At 33.1% G+C, this 17,076-nt stretch overlaps 1 protein-coding gene across 1 annotated transcript in view; it reads left to right on the top strand.

The window, feature by feature from the left end:
* Window positions 1-6,222, top strand: part of Mctp1 (multiple C2 and transmembrane domain containing 1) — a 526,481-nt gene extending 520,259 nt beyond the window's left edge. Inside the window, exons 21-23 of the mRNA XM_058573996.1 lie at window positions 2,339-2,448; window positions 4,626-4,647; window positions 5,783-6,222. Coding sequence (XP_058429979.1) covers window positions 2,339-2,429 — 91 coding nt within the window. The 3' untranslated portion in view covers window positions 2,430-2,448; window positions 4,626-4,647; window positions 5,783-6,222. The remainder of the gene's footprint in view (window positions 1-2,338; window positions 2,449-4,625; window positions 4,648-5,782) is intronic.
* Window positions 6,223-17,076: the final 10,854 nt, after the last annotated feature.

Raw genomic sequence — 17,076 nt, 5'->3', positions numbered from 1 at the left:
TCCAGAAAGCAGATTCAGAAGTGATCTTTAAGCACAAAATGAAATCTCTATAAACACCATGTCTTGTTACTAAATAATCATTCCAGAACTTTCTTGAATTGCAACTCTTTTTTGGGGAAGAGCATATTCTAGATTTAGATTCCATAATGCAAAATGTAGAAACAGAAAAGGGCAAGCTTTTTTCCCTACCACTAGCTACAGTGGTGAGGATTCTTTGCCATCTATCCTTCCAATAAGAGAAAGAAAAACACAGGGAGTCCTTCAGTGGGGCTGCCCAGAAGGAAGGTTTTCCAAACGAAGTGCCAGTGCCCTCACACATGGAGTGGTGTGATGGATGGCTCTGAACTGAGCCGTAGGAAAGAAAGCCTTCTGTTCTCTCCACAAGCAGGCAGAAGCAAGGAAAGCACAGGTGTCCATCAAGGAAGTAAAGCATGAACCTTACCTACTGACACAGTCTCAGGATGCTCACTCTGACCATAAGAGGAAAAAACAAAGAAAAGCCAAAAATCCAAGGGTTATTGAAAACAGGACAGCCAACTTATCCAATTTTGAATCAACTTATCCAACTTTGGATCGTTTACTAGAACAAACAATTTTAGGTAACAATGAACCTAGGGAGACACAAAAAAGCAAGCTAAAAGACATAAAGCTAAGGAACAACTCTTATGTGTTAAGCTGAGGTATAGTATAGGAAAAAAATTTCTTAGTATTCACCTTTCATTGGATCAAAACTGCCCTGACAAACCCCACTCCAAATGACTATAACATGCATTACCAAGAAATTAGAAGAAATAAATTTTGTATTTTCTGAATTGTGTTTGGAGTCCTTCTCACTGGAAGAAATGACACACTTTAGACTCCTGGAGTTGATTATCTCTGATCACCTTGAATCACATAAATATGCTGCATCACAACCAATCTTTCTTGATATAACAGAAGCTATCCTAATGTTCTAAAGGAGATAACCTAGGGTTAGAGATGTTGACTCATACAACAGAATCCAGGCTTTGAATATAGATCTCTTTACTTCTTGGCTCATTTCATGAAACTACTGTTAGACTCAGTAGACACAATATGTTAGTTTCTCTTTGGTACTGAACATTATAGAGATTTCAAAAAAAAATGCAATGGTGTATCTGTAAATAGTGATGTTTATGTATACCTAACCTAGAGGCTCAATGCATTTCTATTTATTCTATAATTTTGTTATCTGAGATTCATCACAGAACTTCTACACAGAAAGCCTTAAATAGAATCTTTCCATCTTTCATTTCCTTGATTCTCTACACTCTTTTAAAAAAAGTTCTACATCATCTTTTTTGTGTGTGTGTCTTCATTTTCCCTGTTGTTCCACTAAATTATTTCCCCATTTCCTTACTTTTTGTAACATCCCCTACTCTTGTTCATTGATCCTGTTTCTGCTTTTATCATGTCTTACTGTTAATACTTACTGTCTTGTAGCCCTCTGGGACCAAGTCCTCCACGTTATCAATCACCAGCAGTATAGCAACACTACAGACCCATTAACCCCAGCCTACTATAAGCATACTTTTCCAGTTTGTATTCCCTTTTCACAGTTTATCCTACAAATCCATCATGTGCCATTCTCTCCCAAAGTACTAGAGGGAGAATAACAGGCAATGCTGATGTTATTTCTTAATTACCTATCTATTCCTGAGGAGAAGGGCAATAATAGCAGGTAAAGCTTTATAAGGTTAATTGCTTTGTCCCCCTTTCCTTATTTATAATTCCATTTGAAACATAACTGAGTAAGAATTCTAAAATTTAGAGGGTTTATATCAAAGTATAAGAACTGTGTCTATAGACAACTGCTAGAAACATTTTATTCCCAATGTGGGAAAAACTGAGTGAAGGTTGGTAGAGGGAAGAATGCCCAGGGTAGTTCCACTCCTAAAAAACAAAACAAAACAAAAACAAAGAAAGAAAAGGAGGCTGGGTATTAGTTTTAGCAGGAGAAAAATGAATCTTTTTACCATGTGTGGAGTCACACAAACAGTACAATAGCTCTTTTTGCTAAAGAGTTAGGTAATAGAATGTTAGTTCCTCTTTGATAAGTGAATTACATAGATTTCAAAGAGTACAAGTGATTAGACTCTGAAGTTGTCCACTACAATCCAAGTGGGCTTCTATATTCATGGAATTGAGCAAATCTTGAGTAACCTGTGTCCTCTGATAAGCCTACCACAGTTGGCTTCTACTCCAGAGAAAAATGCAGACTGATTAGGTTCCAAATTAGTCAAAATCACATTTATTTTAATCTTTGTTTGAAAAAGGTGTGAAGTGCTCAGATTGCTGATGTGTTATATTTTTCACTTAGTACTTTCAACTGGACTGTTCTATTCTTATGCTGGCTGGCCATTGTAGCCCTCTGTGTGTTCACAATCATCCTGTACTTCGTTCCACTATGATACATTGTCCTTGTCTGGGGTAAGTAAAAAGTCTTTTTAAAATTTTTTTTAAGTGTCTTAACTGTTAAGAATAAACTATTTTTAAGGGATGAGTTATACTCTCAGTAGTTCACTATATTTATGGTCATGTGGCTATTCTATGATGAAATGAGACAGATCAGTTAAAAATCACAACAGTGTAAAGATTTAGGTCTACCTGAAAAATGCATTTTTCTTATCTGGCACCATAGGCTCTATCAGACTATAAAGGTGTAGTTGTGCAGATTCTTCATATATCAAAGTATAGCTTTGTCTAGATATTGTTATGATTTATTTTCACCACTTACACACAAGCAGGAGCATTTTGATCCATATGATCCATTTAGGACAATATGCTTTTTTGCTGTGGTACATTATTCTGTGGAAATGTATGTAAACATGGTACTGTTTATGGCTATTTAAGAGGTCACCTTTAAGATTCAGGAGAAGGGTTGTTGGCATTTATAGGCTTCTTAGGAACAAAAATACTTGTTTTATACATAATGAACAAGAATGCTTCTACAAAAAGCTACTTGAAAGGTGATATTTTTAAATCTAAATTTTAATATGATTTTGCTGCATGCTAACAATTCCTACATACCTAGCTCCATTTAAGAGATAATTTATTTCAGCATTCTTTATAATGTGTCACCCCCACTTCTTTCGTGACAAAGTTCTTGGTTTACAAATCCCCTTTTCAGTCTTTAAGATCTAACATATACAACTACAACATTAATGACATATATAAACAAGATGGGGCAGAGTAAGTCTCTACTTGTCCTTACCTACATACACATACGTCTAAGATTGCTAAAGTAAAATGCAAAGAACACCAATGGATCTTAACTTCAGAAAACATGTTTACACTGAAAGGAAAGAGATTAAAGGGAGTTTTTTATTCTCTGTTTTCAAGACCTTAAAAGAAATATTCTGGAATAAAGTAATCTGTTGCCAAGGCCTCTACTCTTAAGATTCCTATTTCCATATTCTTTTTTGGCCCATCTTTAGCAGGCCTTCCAACCCCTTACCATCACTTTTAAACATGGGGTGGGTGACAATTATTTTTTCCTATCTTAATTACTATAATTAACAGAAATTCAGTTATGATACTATACAAGGAATGAAGCATTTCCACCATATTCTTATTTTCTATTGTATATTCAAGCCCTCATCTGTTGTTCCTTTCTGATATTAAAGCAGATGTTCTATTATTGAAGGAATCAAGGTACATTATCATGTGTGGTAGCTTATTAACACAACCTAATAGGGTCACACTTGCCAAGCCATCTCTGCTACTAAACACCCTCACCAACCCAACCTACTTTCCCAGGTTCTTAGAAACTGGAGGTCATGGCCAACATCTGGCTATGTAACCTATGGGGCCTCACTGGCTAGCTGTCTTAAAAGTAATTTTAGAGAATGTGCTTGGGTCTCTTGTTTCATCAAATGAAATAAAACAAGAATATGCTTTCAATGGTAGGTAGCCAGAAATATAAGAAAGTTCTTACATGATAATACAGAGACCAAAGTCAAGATTCCAGTTCATTCTGTATGAACTTCATGAAGAAGAGTTGAGATGATCTAGTTTGTTTCAGTTTTTGTCAGTGTGTTGATTTCATGTACAACTATTTTTTGAGAAAAAGCTGATAGCAATCCCTCTCCTAATGCTTGAAAAAAATCAAGGTCATGTGTCTTCTAGGCATTTAGCTTGCTTAAGGGCAAAACCTCCCCACAAAAAAAGATATATCTTTTAAAAAGGGGAAAGCCAATCAAGTAGACTTCCTGCCTTAACAATCTCAATCTAAAAATACAGGAAGACAATTTTCATCATAGCCTTATCATTCCTTATAGCTATGCCCATTTGTGTCCAAAACAGAAAGCTTTTTTTGCTAAAAAGGAACAAAATGTGCAAAGAGAAAGAGCAGCAGCTAAGTTGGGAAAAGGGGAGAAGCAGGAAAGCAACATAGGTTGCTTTATTCAGTCAAGGTTGAGGGGTAGCATATAAGCAAGATCTTCAAATCACTGTAATACTTTTGCCAGACAAATGCTTTGTATAACTTCAAACTTTGGAGATTTCTATGTTTGACCTATCATTTTTTTAGGCATCAATAAATTTACAAAAAAACTTCGGAGTCCATGTGCAATTGATAACAATGAGCTACTTGACTTCCTTTCCAGAGTCCCTTCAGATGTACAGGTGGTATGTATAATTATTACTTTGATGAAATGTGGCACTGAGTTGTAACTTTTATATCCTTTCAATGTCAAAGTTTTAGAAAAGCCAGGTAAAGTTAATAAAGACTGTGGAAGATTTTCCCAGTCAGGACGTTAGTCAACTTGGAGTGTTATCCAAGAAAAATTTAGCAAAGAATGGCGAGTGTGAAAATCAGAGTATGCTGCATAAAGAACCTACCAGAGGGGCTGGAGTTGTGGCTCAGCAGTAGAGCGCTCACCTAGCACTGAGAGGCCCTGTTCGATCCTCAGCACCACATAATTAATAAATAAATAAATAAATAAATAAATAAATAAATAAATAAAATAAAGTTATTGTATCCAACTACAATTAAAAAAATAAATATTTTTTTTTTATAGAAACCTACCAGAGTTGTCAGGAAGAATCCTCCTTTACCTAAGTTCAGCTGGAGTTTGTCATCATGACCTGATGGGAGAAAATAGGACTATTAAATGAGAGTAAAATTTGTCAGTAGACACTTAAGACAAAAAAATTTATTTCTAGAGTATGCACATTTAAGTGAGTTTTAAAGATGCATATTTTAGATCACTGAGGGGGAGGAAGCTGACTACTTTTTAAAGAATGGGGCACATTTTTAAAATACTTTGAAATCCTTCAAGGTTAAAGTCCATTAAACCATCAACTATTTTCAGAATAAGTTTTTTTTTTTTTAATCAAAATCTTTAAGGTGAGTTGTAGCTAATAACTTTTTCCTGTTTCAGTTCAGTTTTTCATTTGATATGTATGAGAATGGGCTGGATGAAGATTAAGACAGTATGCAACAGACAGTAAACTGCAAAGAACCATTATCCAGTCCTTCAAAACAGATTGAGATAGTTTTGCTTTTCATGTATTATGGTCAGTGAAGACCCTAGCCCATTACCAAAGTTCACATCAGGGTTCCATGAAATTTTTGGTAGGATTTCCTTTCTGACTTCTGCTCTATCATTCTTATTGTTTTGTGCATCCCAGCTGCAGATCCCATAATGCTCTAGAGCATTCCACCCCCCTCCCCCAGCATAGTCTTTCATTGCTTTGCTTTTCCTTCCTTTGCCAGAAAGTGGCCACCTGACCAGTTTTTCTCTGAACTCTGTTTAAACAGGTGCAATACCAAGAACTGAAACCAGATCCTTCTCATAGCCCATATAAAAGGAAGAAAAACAATCTTGGCTAGCCAGCTCCCAGCACTGAGGAGACCAGCATCTGTTTGGGAAGATAAAAGAAAAAGCCTTCAGCCTCTGCAGCATTTCCTTTCTATCTGCTTTTTATTTATTTTGCCTTTTTATCATGATAGAATTTGTAAATATTGTACAAAGGCATATGTCTTTGGAAATATACTTCCATTGTACAGACTCAACTTGATAACAGTTTAACTACTACTGTGTGAAAGTCTTATTAGCTATGGATAATAATATAATATACCGAAAGAACAAATGTAAGGGTGATAACACTGGAAGACACACACTTCTCTAATTACAAGTAGAAGAACCAGAATATTAGATAAAATGCTTAACTCTGATTAAAATCAAATTAACATTTAAATTTTATGTAGATTTAAAGTTTTTCTTAAATGTGAAAAAAAATAAAAAATAAAAAATGTGACTATTTTTTATCTGAAAGGTAATCCATTACATTTTTCTATGTTTTATACATTTCAAGAAAGGGCAAATCCCAAAGTCTGAATTGAAAAGGACACACTTCAATCTAATGTAAATCCTGTCTTTAGATCCTGACATTCACTCCTGTGCAAATTACTTAGGTATGACTAGGCTGATTTTAAACTAATGAGTGCAGGCACATTCAACCCCTCAAGAGAATCTGAGATTCTGTAAAGAAAAGTTATAAACCTTCTATCATTCCATCTAAGAACTTAAAATCTCTCCGGGACTATATAACATAAATACTGCCAGGTTTATAAATGATTGCCTATCTGAATTTTTATATCTACCAAAGTTAGTAAATTAGCAACCCAATTCAATTGTCAAAAATACTAAGCAAAAGAAATCCATATTGCTTTTGGTATCAAATTATGTATTTGTGCATCTAAAAACATTTAATACTCAAGTGTTCTCACAGAAAAAAAAATATTTGATTTTTCATTAAGTTCCTGAAATGCTTTAATGCATTCTATGATTTTGTTAGTGTGAATTTAAATGTAGAGGAGAATGCAGTGTGCTAAGTGATATGCCAGTGTTTCATTACATTCATTTATGAAAAAATAATTCTTGATAATATGAATGCATGAGAACCTGTTTTGTAAAATAAACTGCTTGGGGGGTTGCCTTTAAAAATGTTTCACTACTTACCATAGAATCTATACTTAAAAACTGCATTCCCAAGACTCTTACAGTGGCTTTTATACCTATCTCCCTGGTATATCGAGGGAACATACCTCTAGAGAAAGAAACCATTTGGGCAGCGAGAATCTTACTTCTCTAACTTGGTAGGCAACTTTAGCTCAGTTGAAACTGCTGCAGACAATGTTTTGCACTACTTTCTTAATAATAGACTGGGATAGGGAATAATAGACTGGTGGGGATTATGTTGGAAGATGTAGAAAAGCAGAAAATATATATTTCACGCTAAAGGAAGATTCTTTAAATAATAAACAATCTCATCAAAGCTGATTTTTAAAAATATTTTTATTTAGAGATATGTTGTTGAATACTATTTCTTATAATAGAACTATTTTGATCTGTTTATACACTATGCTTGAAAGAACGTCAATTAAATTATCTTTCTACAGAAAGGCTTTGACCTCATTATGCTCTATTTAGTGCATCATGTTTAAAATGACATGCTTTACCTCTGCATACCATCACTGTTTGTTGCTAAAACATTACTTCATGAAGTTGATGTTACTACCGAGAGTCTGATAATTTGTTTAAAATAACTTGATTATACCTTGTGTGAGATTTATGTCTGTGCTGACAATGTCTTCTCAGATGTCTATAAGCCTGATATTCTACAACCTCAGATGTATTTAGTGAATCGTAACCATTAACATGACTAATTTTGTTTCATTGTATCAAGTTTCAGATGTTTAGTTCAATGATAATGTTGACTACATATTCACTGCATTAAATAGAAAAGAAAATAATCTTTTCTATGTGTAATCAATACTTTTTTTTTGGCTAAGAGGATGGGGGATTGCGTGCATATTCTTAAATGACACTACACTTGGCTTCTCCTGAATCTTCAATGAAGCTCAGCACTGGGTTCAATCCTCAGCACCACATAAAAATAAATAAAATAAAATAAAGGCATTGTGTCCACCTACAATTAAAAAAGATTTTTAAAAAAATTGGAAAAAAACTCAATGAAGCTAAGAGTAGTAACTAGCTTGAGGCTAAGTATAAAAGTGATAGGTAAATCATCACTGCCTTTTGAAACTATTACACTCACAGGATGAAACAAACTGTCTTGAATTTTAACTATTTCCCCTTCTCACATAGGCATACCTTTCTCTTAAGAACTATGTAATCTGTCTTGGTTTTGATTTGTGATGCAAATATTTCAAAATATCTTAAGAGACTGAATGTTACTTTATTTTATTTAGACTGCTAAATATAGTAAATATTATGAACTACTAAATATTTTCCTCAGCATTTTTTAGTGAGTAAATTCATTGAAAGTTGTTATATTTACATTCCAAATTATCACCATTAATTTTGATAATTCGCAAGAAATGCATATCTGTCCATATTTTTAAACTTGATCTCCACCTTAGAAACAACTATTTAATAGCTGTTCATATTGGTACTGTCCCAGACTCACACTGATAATTCTACAGGAATTCCCAATTATTTTTGAGCTATTTTATATACTATGATAATGTGAATTGGGAGATTCTTTAAATTACTTTGCTCTGTGATATATTTATTGAGTACCTACTGTATGACCCTATCATAGGCAATGTTCAAACTAATGGTAGTATATTAAAACCAAACCTGAAGTTGAATTATAGTGAAAGATAAATTTAACTGATACTTTTCTGAAAATAACTTTTATAGAATTTTTATTTGCATTTAAATGTGAATAAAAACTTTACAGTAAGCACTTTATCCAGAGACCATAACAGACTTTTCCTTACTCAAGGATTTCCAAAAGTAGCCTACTTTTGTATTAACAAATCTTACTCAAAGACCTTAATTTCAGTTTATAAACTTGTTAACTGACCCTAAATGTTCATGATGCTTTGGAATTTTGTACTCACCATTAAAAACAAAAAAGGCTAAGGCAGTTAAAGCTCTAGAAATACAAATCAAGGAGCTACTACTTTACTTCTTTAAAAAGCCTCAGATATTATTAAATGAATATGTGTTTAAAGTCCTGGTGCTTTAAATATCTAATATGAGTGTGTATTATAGATGCCTATTCACTGGTTTGATAGAGTAATCTAGAAATCAGACTTTTGATTAAGTATGAATCAAAACCATATAAAAATATAATGAATTCTTACAATAGTGTTATTTCTTTGAATTATAATTCTCCTTCCTGGGATGACTGAATTAACTCACTGGAAAAACAGGGTTTTCTTTGGTAAAATATTACTCTTATACCTCAGTTTCTACATTTATATAGTCAACAATCACATCAGAAGACTTATTCCAGTTGAATCTCTAAAGTTTATGAAATATCAAGAATAATTTGTCATTATATAAGAACATTATGCAAATAAAAAATTAAATGGTCAAAGTATTTACATAATGGAGAAATTAATACAAGAAAATTTATTGGAACTTAATGATTCTATTTGTGCTTTTCCAAGGGATATGGATTAAGAACCAAAGGGAAAACACCACACACACACACACACCAAATACAAATCTAATAACCAAATATGCAATTAATCTTAAGGGAGTTTCAATTTTTTGCCTCATCCCTTCTTTCACATTCTTAGTTTTGGGTTGGAGGAGACTTTTTAAAAAACTATCCAGAGAAAAAAATCAAGATAGATCTGAGATCAACTCATCTAACATGATAGTAAATATAAGATGGAATTAACCCACTCATCAAGAAAACCACCCCATGTCACCAAGCAAAAGCCAATCTAAGCCATTTAAATGAGACATCCATAACAAAGAGAGCCATCAAAGTTGAACATGAAAAAGATGGACACAGGTGTACCAGACCAAGCACAAAAGAAATCAAGCATTGCCAGTTTATTTTCAAGGAAGAAATCCGAGACAAAAAATAAGACAAAGATCATTCACATTCTAAGTTAAAAAAAAAAAATCCCCCCAAACCCAAAAAAGTGTTGTATTGAATGCACAAGCAGTATTGTTGTAAAAAGAGGGTTTTTAGAAATTTATGCAACTATCCTGTATTTCTTCCAAATGTCACTGAAAAAAATATTATTCCATTTTTCAAAAAGTAACAATGGCATTGCTCTTCTGCTCTAGTCAATTAGCAGGGTTACTGCATTAGGCAGAAAGTTTTATTTGTATTTAGTAAAACAAATCGTTTAGGTAAGTAGTTGTGTCAAAATTTTTCAATATGAAGCAAAATTAAAATTGCAATGTTAAGTCTTCCCTACCACAAATATCTCAATTGTTGCTTCAAAAGAGAAAAGGAGAAACCAACTTGAGTCAATGAATCTTACTGAAAATCACCTTGTTTTCTCAGGAGGACCATATTTGAAGAGATTCTGAGACCTCTCAGGGAGATATCACTGCTATGACTTAGGAAAGATGGCAATATAGGCTCAAATTTACTTTCTGATCCAAGACAAATTTCAAAATAGCTGGAGTCAAATTGAGAGATTTGATTTTACAAGGGTTCAAATGGTAACAGGTTTGGAGGAAATGAAAAATTCATAGAAAAAGTTGGCTTCAACCACTCTTAGTTAATTTTTTTTTTTTGGTGACAGGGTCTCCCGTTGTCAAAGTTGGTCTTTAACTCCTGGGCTCAAGCAATCCTCTATCTCAGGCTCCCAATAGATGGAACTATAGGCTTGCACCAATAGACCTGCCTCCCAGCCATTCTTAATTGTGTGGTGTTTGTTTTGTTTTGGATTTTGAGTACTGGGGATTGTACCCAGGGATTTTCTACCACTGAACTACATCCCCAGTCCTTTTTACTTTTTAATTTTTTTGAGACAGGGTCTCATTAAGTTGTCCCATGGCCTTGTATTTGTGTTCTTCCTGCTTCAGCCTTCCTGGCAGCTGGGATTACTGACATGTACCACCAGGTCCAACTTCTTTATTGTCTTTTGCATTATGGGAGACACCTGAGAAAATGTCAAGTGTCATTACAGAAATAGCTGGAAAACAAAAGAGAAGCTAGGGGAAGGAAGTGTCAATATCTGATTCACATTTAGAGATCCCTTTTTAAAGCTATTAGAGAAGTAGACGATATATAATTAATTACATTCCCTATAAAATACTGTTCCTTATAAAGTAGTGTTAAGTCAAACTAACTCTCTTAGAAAAATTCTTACAAAGGTACAAATATCTACTTTCTATTACACAGGTAGGGATACATTGTTAGAGTCTGTAAACAAGTCTGGATGGCGCCTGGCAAAATGCCAGAGGGAGTGGTTTGTGAAGTAACGCCAGCAAGCCATTAAGTGTGGAGATTCCTTATTGGTTGACTGCTGTATCTAGCTTATGTTAATTAGATAAGCTGTGTGGAATGTATAAATACCTCTGTTGTCCTACAATAAACGGATCCCATTCCTGCTGTATCAATCTACACAAGTTGTTCATCACCCCCCGGCTATTTTGCTGCAGCCAGACTGCGGCAATACATCTATGATTTTATCATAATTGTTATTAAAATGTAATTGGAGAGGCAACTAACATCAGTTTCTACCCACATTTGCACGACTGTGTACCTACTCCTTACCTTTGTCCTGAACTCCTTCAAACTGCAGTTTTCTAATAATAAAAAGACCCCATAAACTATAGTATGGTCTTTGAAGCACAGGGGAATCCATCTAGAAAAGTCAAATATTATGCATTTTTGAAGAAGTAGTTTTTAATGACCAATGAGGTATCCTTTTTAAATTCCTGAACATGTAAAATTTCCCCCCTAGCATATATATGAAAAAAATGCATTTCCAGAAATAATATAAAAAAAATGAAGCCATTTTCCTGGCCATCACACTAGAAGTACAGATAATTTTCTCAACAAATAGCGTTTTTCATCTGAATTTACATTGCAAATAATGTCATAAAGAGGATTTTTTCCAGACCAATGATGATAGAAGAACAAATTCTTAACTTAATAATAGTAGTAAACTCCCTTCAAAGGCATTTAAGGGACAACCTTTGATAAAGATAGCTATCACTTAATCTTAACAGTTTTCTATCTCCTTTTCTGTGTTGAATCAGAAAAGACCCACTAGAGAATAAGTAATTCTTCAGATTCTGTGAATACTTCTAGAGTCAGAAAGCAAAAATACATTTTATCATGACTACATATGGAAACATTTAACCTTTAGCAATGTAACTACTAATAATCTCCTAATCCCTATCCCAACATGGTGAGGATCTACTTTAAAGCAGTGAAAATTAAAATTAGAAGAATTAGATCAGTAAAGTGATAAATACACTCTCAGAAGAGGAGCACCCAGTACAAGTGTGTCGAGATTTATATTAGATGATATTAATTACATCCTACCTTGAAGAAAAATGGCCATATTTTAAAATTGCAGTTTATCTTTTACAACTCTAATAGATGCCAATTTAAGTAAAGCAACTTTAGGAGAATAAAATTACAGCATTTACAGGTAAATGGATGGAGCTGGAGAACATCTTGCTAAGTGAAATAAGCCAATCCTGAAAAAACCAAGGGATGAATGTTTTCTCTGATAAGTGGATGTTAATCAATAATGGGAATGTGTGTGTGATATGAGTAGAGGAACTTTGGATGGGGCAAAGCAGGGAGGGGTAAGGAAGTAGAAAAGACAGTGGAATGAAACAGACATCATTACCCTAGGTACATGTATGATTGCACAAATAGTGTCACTCTACTTCATGTACCACCAGAGAAAAATTCTGCTCCATATGTGTGCAATGAATTGAAAAGAATGTATAACTAATTAGAACTAATAAAAAATTAAAAACATTTTTAAATCTAAAAAATAAATGAATAAATAATTAAGGCAACTTCAGTAAAAATCAATACTGATTTTTACTTCGATCTGGAACATTACTTTCAAAATAAATTGGTTACTGGCATTCCAAACAAATCATGTTGTAAAAAAATGTTAAGTGAAAAAGAAATTTTCAAAAAGTTGCCACATAAACACAACCAATAATTAGGAATATATTTTTGTTTATTTTATTTTATTTATTTTTCTGGTACCAAGGATTGAACTCAGGGGCACTTGACCACTGAAACTCACCCCTAGTCCTATTTTGCATTTTATTTGTCTAGGGTCTCATTGAGTTGCTTAGTGCCTTGCTTTTTCCTGAGGCTGTCTACTGATCCTATTGCCTCAGTGTCCTAAGCCCATGGGATTATAGGTGTGTGCCGCTGCACTTGGCAGCAATATATTTATGTACAGTAATTTTCCCTATGTAAATGGAAGTGATTTTTAATCACATTTAAATAGCTTTTAACAAAGAACAAAAACTTGTCAAGAAAAATGGTTTTAAGGAACCTTTAGAAAATGGCTTTTGATGTCCGTTAAGAAGATCATTTTCTCCAATAACATGTCAGAAGCATGAACTTGGAAAGAACTTAAATGGCAGGAAAATAAGAAATAAGGCATCTAGACTTACCTAATCTTGAGGAATAGACTGAATACTACTAGTCAAAATAGTCTGTTTTTGATGATTTCATTAAACTGGTATTTTTATTCTTCATCATTTTTATTGAATTTCAACTAAAAGAACCTCTTACAAAATAATTACCCAGACCTTTGGCTTAGTTTATTGAAAATTACTCAAATTTTTCAAAGACATAGTTAATTACTGATATTAGATTTGTCTATAAGCCTTCTAATTTTATACTTTCACTAATTTCGTAATATTAAATAACACCTGAAAATTTTTACTTTCTTCATACCTTCAAATCAAAACAATTCCTAATAGTTTTTCCCCCATTCGATTGGCAGTTTTCTTCTTTACAATTCTGCTATTAAATTTTCCTAGAAAGTTCTTTCAAAACATATTTTAATTTTATCAAACTCTAACTAGTGCTTGCAATTTCATCTTCATTTTGTAAGAGAATGCAAAGTAGAAAAATGCATGTTTAGGGCTAAGTCAGATACTTGAGATGTACTTTCCTTAAGATAAAAACCTATTATAAATTAAACCATTCTGGTCATTCAATAAAATTTATCAAGCATCATGACTTAAACCATCATAGACCTAACCTTGAAGCTGAAAAGCCATCAACAACAAACACTCTTTCATCTGTCAGTCACCACTTTTGGATTAATTTTTTCAATATGACTATATCACTTGGGGACAGAAGGTTGGAGAAGCAACGGCAATTTTAGTTCATCTACTATCAAGACAAATGATAGTATGATAGGTGCAAATTCGATGCTAGATTCCAGATTTTCAATTCAGTGCAACTTATCTTCTGGAAGCACTATTTTTTTTAAAACCTCTATTCTTTGGTGGAACTAAAGCATATGTTCCCAAGTAGTGAGCCGTTCTCTACTATAATGATTAATAGCCATTAAAGTATTAATGTTCACTTAATCCAATCTAGATACCCAGGGAAGGAAGATGATTAGATTTACCAAATCTGGGTTTAACATCCTAAAAATATTTGGGAGCTAGTATACAAAAACAATTTTAGAGAGAATGTTTCAATTCTAATTAGAGACAGCTATTTAGGAATGTCTGGATAAGGGCCTTTTGAGAGTGAGTCTGTGTCACAGGCAATATGATGTTATAATATTTTAAAATATTATGTATACATTTATAATTTATACTGTTTTTATAACTGAACTAGTCACTTTGCTTACTTAATACTGCTGGATTTTAATTCGGCAACAGTTTTAAAAACCAGAAAAGTGTTCAATGTCCTTCTGTTTTTAAAAGGGAGGGAAAAGGTGTATATCCTTAAAAACAAAAATGTTCTAAAGCAAAAAAAAAAAAAATCACTTGTATCTAGTGCTAAGGGTTGTACTTCAAACTTAAAACCTACAGTAATTAGTTCAAATATACAAAATATTACAAAAAGCTAATAACACAAAAATACTACCAAATAGCAGATTCTTCTGTGAAAAAAAGCTAATCACTTGGATGTATATGTGGTAAACCTAAGAAGTCTCTTTTTCAAACATTTTAACAGAAATACTCCTTCCCCTTTAAAATTCACATAAATTCATGTCTCAAGAAACAAAGATAGGTAGAGGAGAAGTCTATGTTGTTTGGTATTTTCATAAACTTGAAACATGAGTTGAACATATTTTGGGTGTTCTAGAAGACAGAAATTGACTATAACAGGGCAAACTCTTTAAAAAAACTAATACCAATGTTAAAAATATCTTACAAGGGGCTAGGGTTATAGTTCAATGGTAGAGTGCTTGCTAGCATGTGTGAGGCACTGGGTTCGATTTTCAGCACCCCATATAAATAAATGAAGAAAATAAAGGTCTATTGACAACTAAAAAAAAAAACAACTTACAAAATGTTTATTTTTTCTCACAAGGTCTTGAGATATGTATGCTTAGAACCAAGTACATGAATAATACAACCTTTTCTAATTAATTAGCCTAATAATTTCTAAATATATATGAGATAGTAACCAAGAAAATATATCCTCCAACTCATTTTAACTTACAAGGCAAATTTCTGGATAACAATTTAACTTATAGGGAATAGTTAACTATTCCAGGACTCCATTTTTGACATAGGCACAGCCTAATTCCAGTAATGCCATCATTGACCTTTCTAACTCAATCCACATTGGTTATAAAAACAATTATCATTCTGAATTTTGTAAGCTCCACATCAGCAGGAGGTACAATTGGTGTGGAAGCTGTGTGATAATGCCTAAGGGAAAGAGTGCCTCATGTCACTCAAAGATGACCCCTTTCTACTCATAAAGAAGCAACAGTGACAGGCTCTCATCAAGTTCATCACTAAACTGGAAAGGTGTATAAAGGCATGAGGGCACATTCCACCATTTTTTTTTCATGTAAAGTTATTCATTTAAATTTCTGTAACAGTGTTAAGAAAAAAAAAACATTTTCTGGAGTTTATATAAAGTATCTAACTGTTAATGCATTTGTATTTGCCTAAGAATGAGTACTAATTCACTAACACTGAAAACACACTCTACATTTGACCCACTCTAAAATAAAAGTGCTAAAATAATACTAATCAAAGGACTAAACAGCCAGACTATTGAATATTTACATTTAAAGACAAAAGCAGAGCACCATTACTGCAAATTTTAGAAACACATAAAACTGAAATTAGTATTATTTTTTTGGTATTGGCCATCAAATCCAAGGACACTCTACCACTGAGCCACATCTCCTAGCCTTTCTTTATTTTGAAAACAGGGTCTTCTTGCTAAATTGCCCAGATTGACTTCCAGTTTGCAAGACTTCTGCCTCCCCAGTTGTGGGATTATACGTGTGTGACACCAAGCCTAGCTTAAATTACTTATTTTTAACAGCATTTTCGAAGGCAAGAAAACTCACAATATTTAAGCCTAGATTACCTTCCCAGACTATTAAGTCTTTGTTTTTTTGTAGAGTCAGGCCATTAAGTACACCAGCTGGTACATTTTAGGTATTCAAGAAATACTGAATTCAAAACAATTATTAATTATTTTCATTTGACTTATATGAAAACCTGTGTTTTTCTGAACAGAAGATAGTAAATGATATAAAATCTGAAAGAGTACAAGTTGGAATAACATTATTCAGCTGGACCTATGAGAAGTTTCCAGCTAAACATCTAGGACTCAGAAAGACTATTTTAAGTTTTTAGAATTTCCACTTTTCTAAGATTTAAGGCAATTATTGTTTTTAATAACATATATATATGTATATATACATTTATATGTATATATATATGTTTATATATGTATATTGGAATATTAAAGGTTGAAATACATACTCATATCCTGGTATTGTTAACTAGACCAAAAAACATAGTGACCTGTGTTTGCCACACTGGACATTCAAAGAATGAAACTGCAATATTCTTACAAAGAGAGACTTCAATGGCATTTGAATATGTCATCACAACTTGTAGAAGTTGGCAGATAGAATAGTTATGAAATATTAATGAAAATCTCAACCAAATGACTATTTCTCTATGAATATCTATTTTAGAAAACTACTTTTTTCTAACAGTGCAAAACCTCAACTCATGATGTCGATTACTTAATTACCTTAGCATTACTGCTAACTTAAGCAATTACATCTTACATTCTACTTTAATGATTCATTATAACCAAAAGAGGAGGTAA

This window comes from Marmota monax, unplaced genomic scaffold, assembly GCF_021218885.2.
Source record: "Marmota monax isolate L192 unplaced genomic scaffold, Marmota_monax_Labrador192_F-V1.1 WCK01_AAM20220418_F8-fsc00018, whole genome shotgun sequence".
Classification (NCBI taxonomy): Eukaryota; Metazoa; Chordata; class Mammalia; order Rodentia; family Sciuridae; genus Marmota; species Marmota monax.
This window is presented reverse-complemented; position numbering and strand designations above follow the sequence as displayed.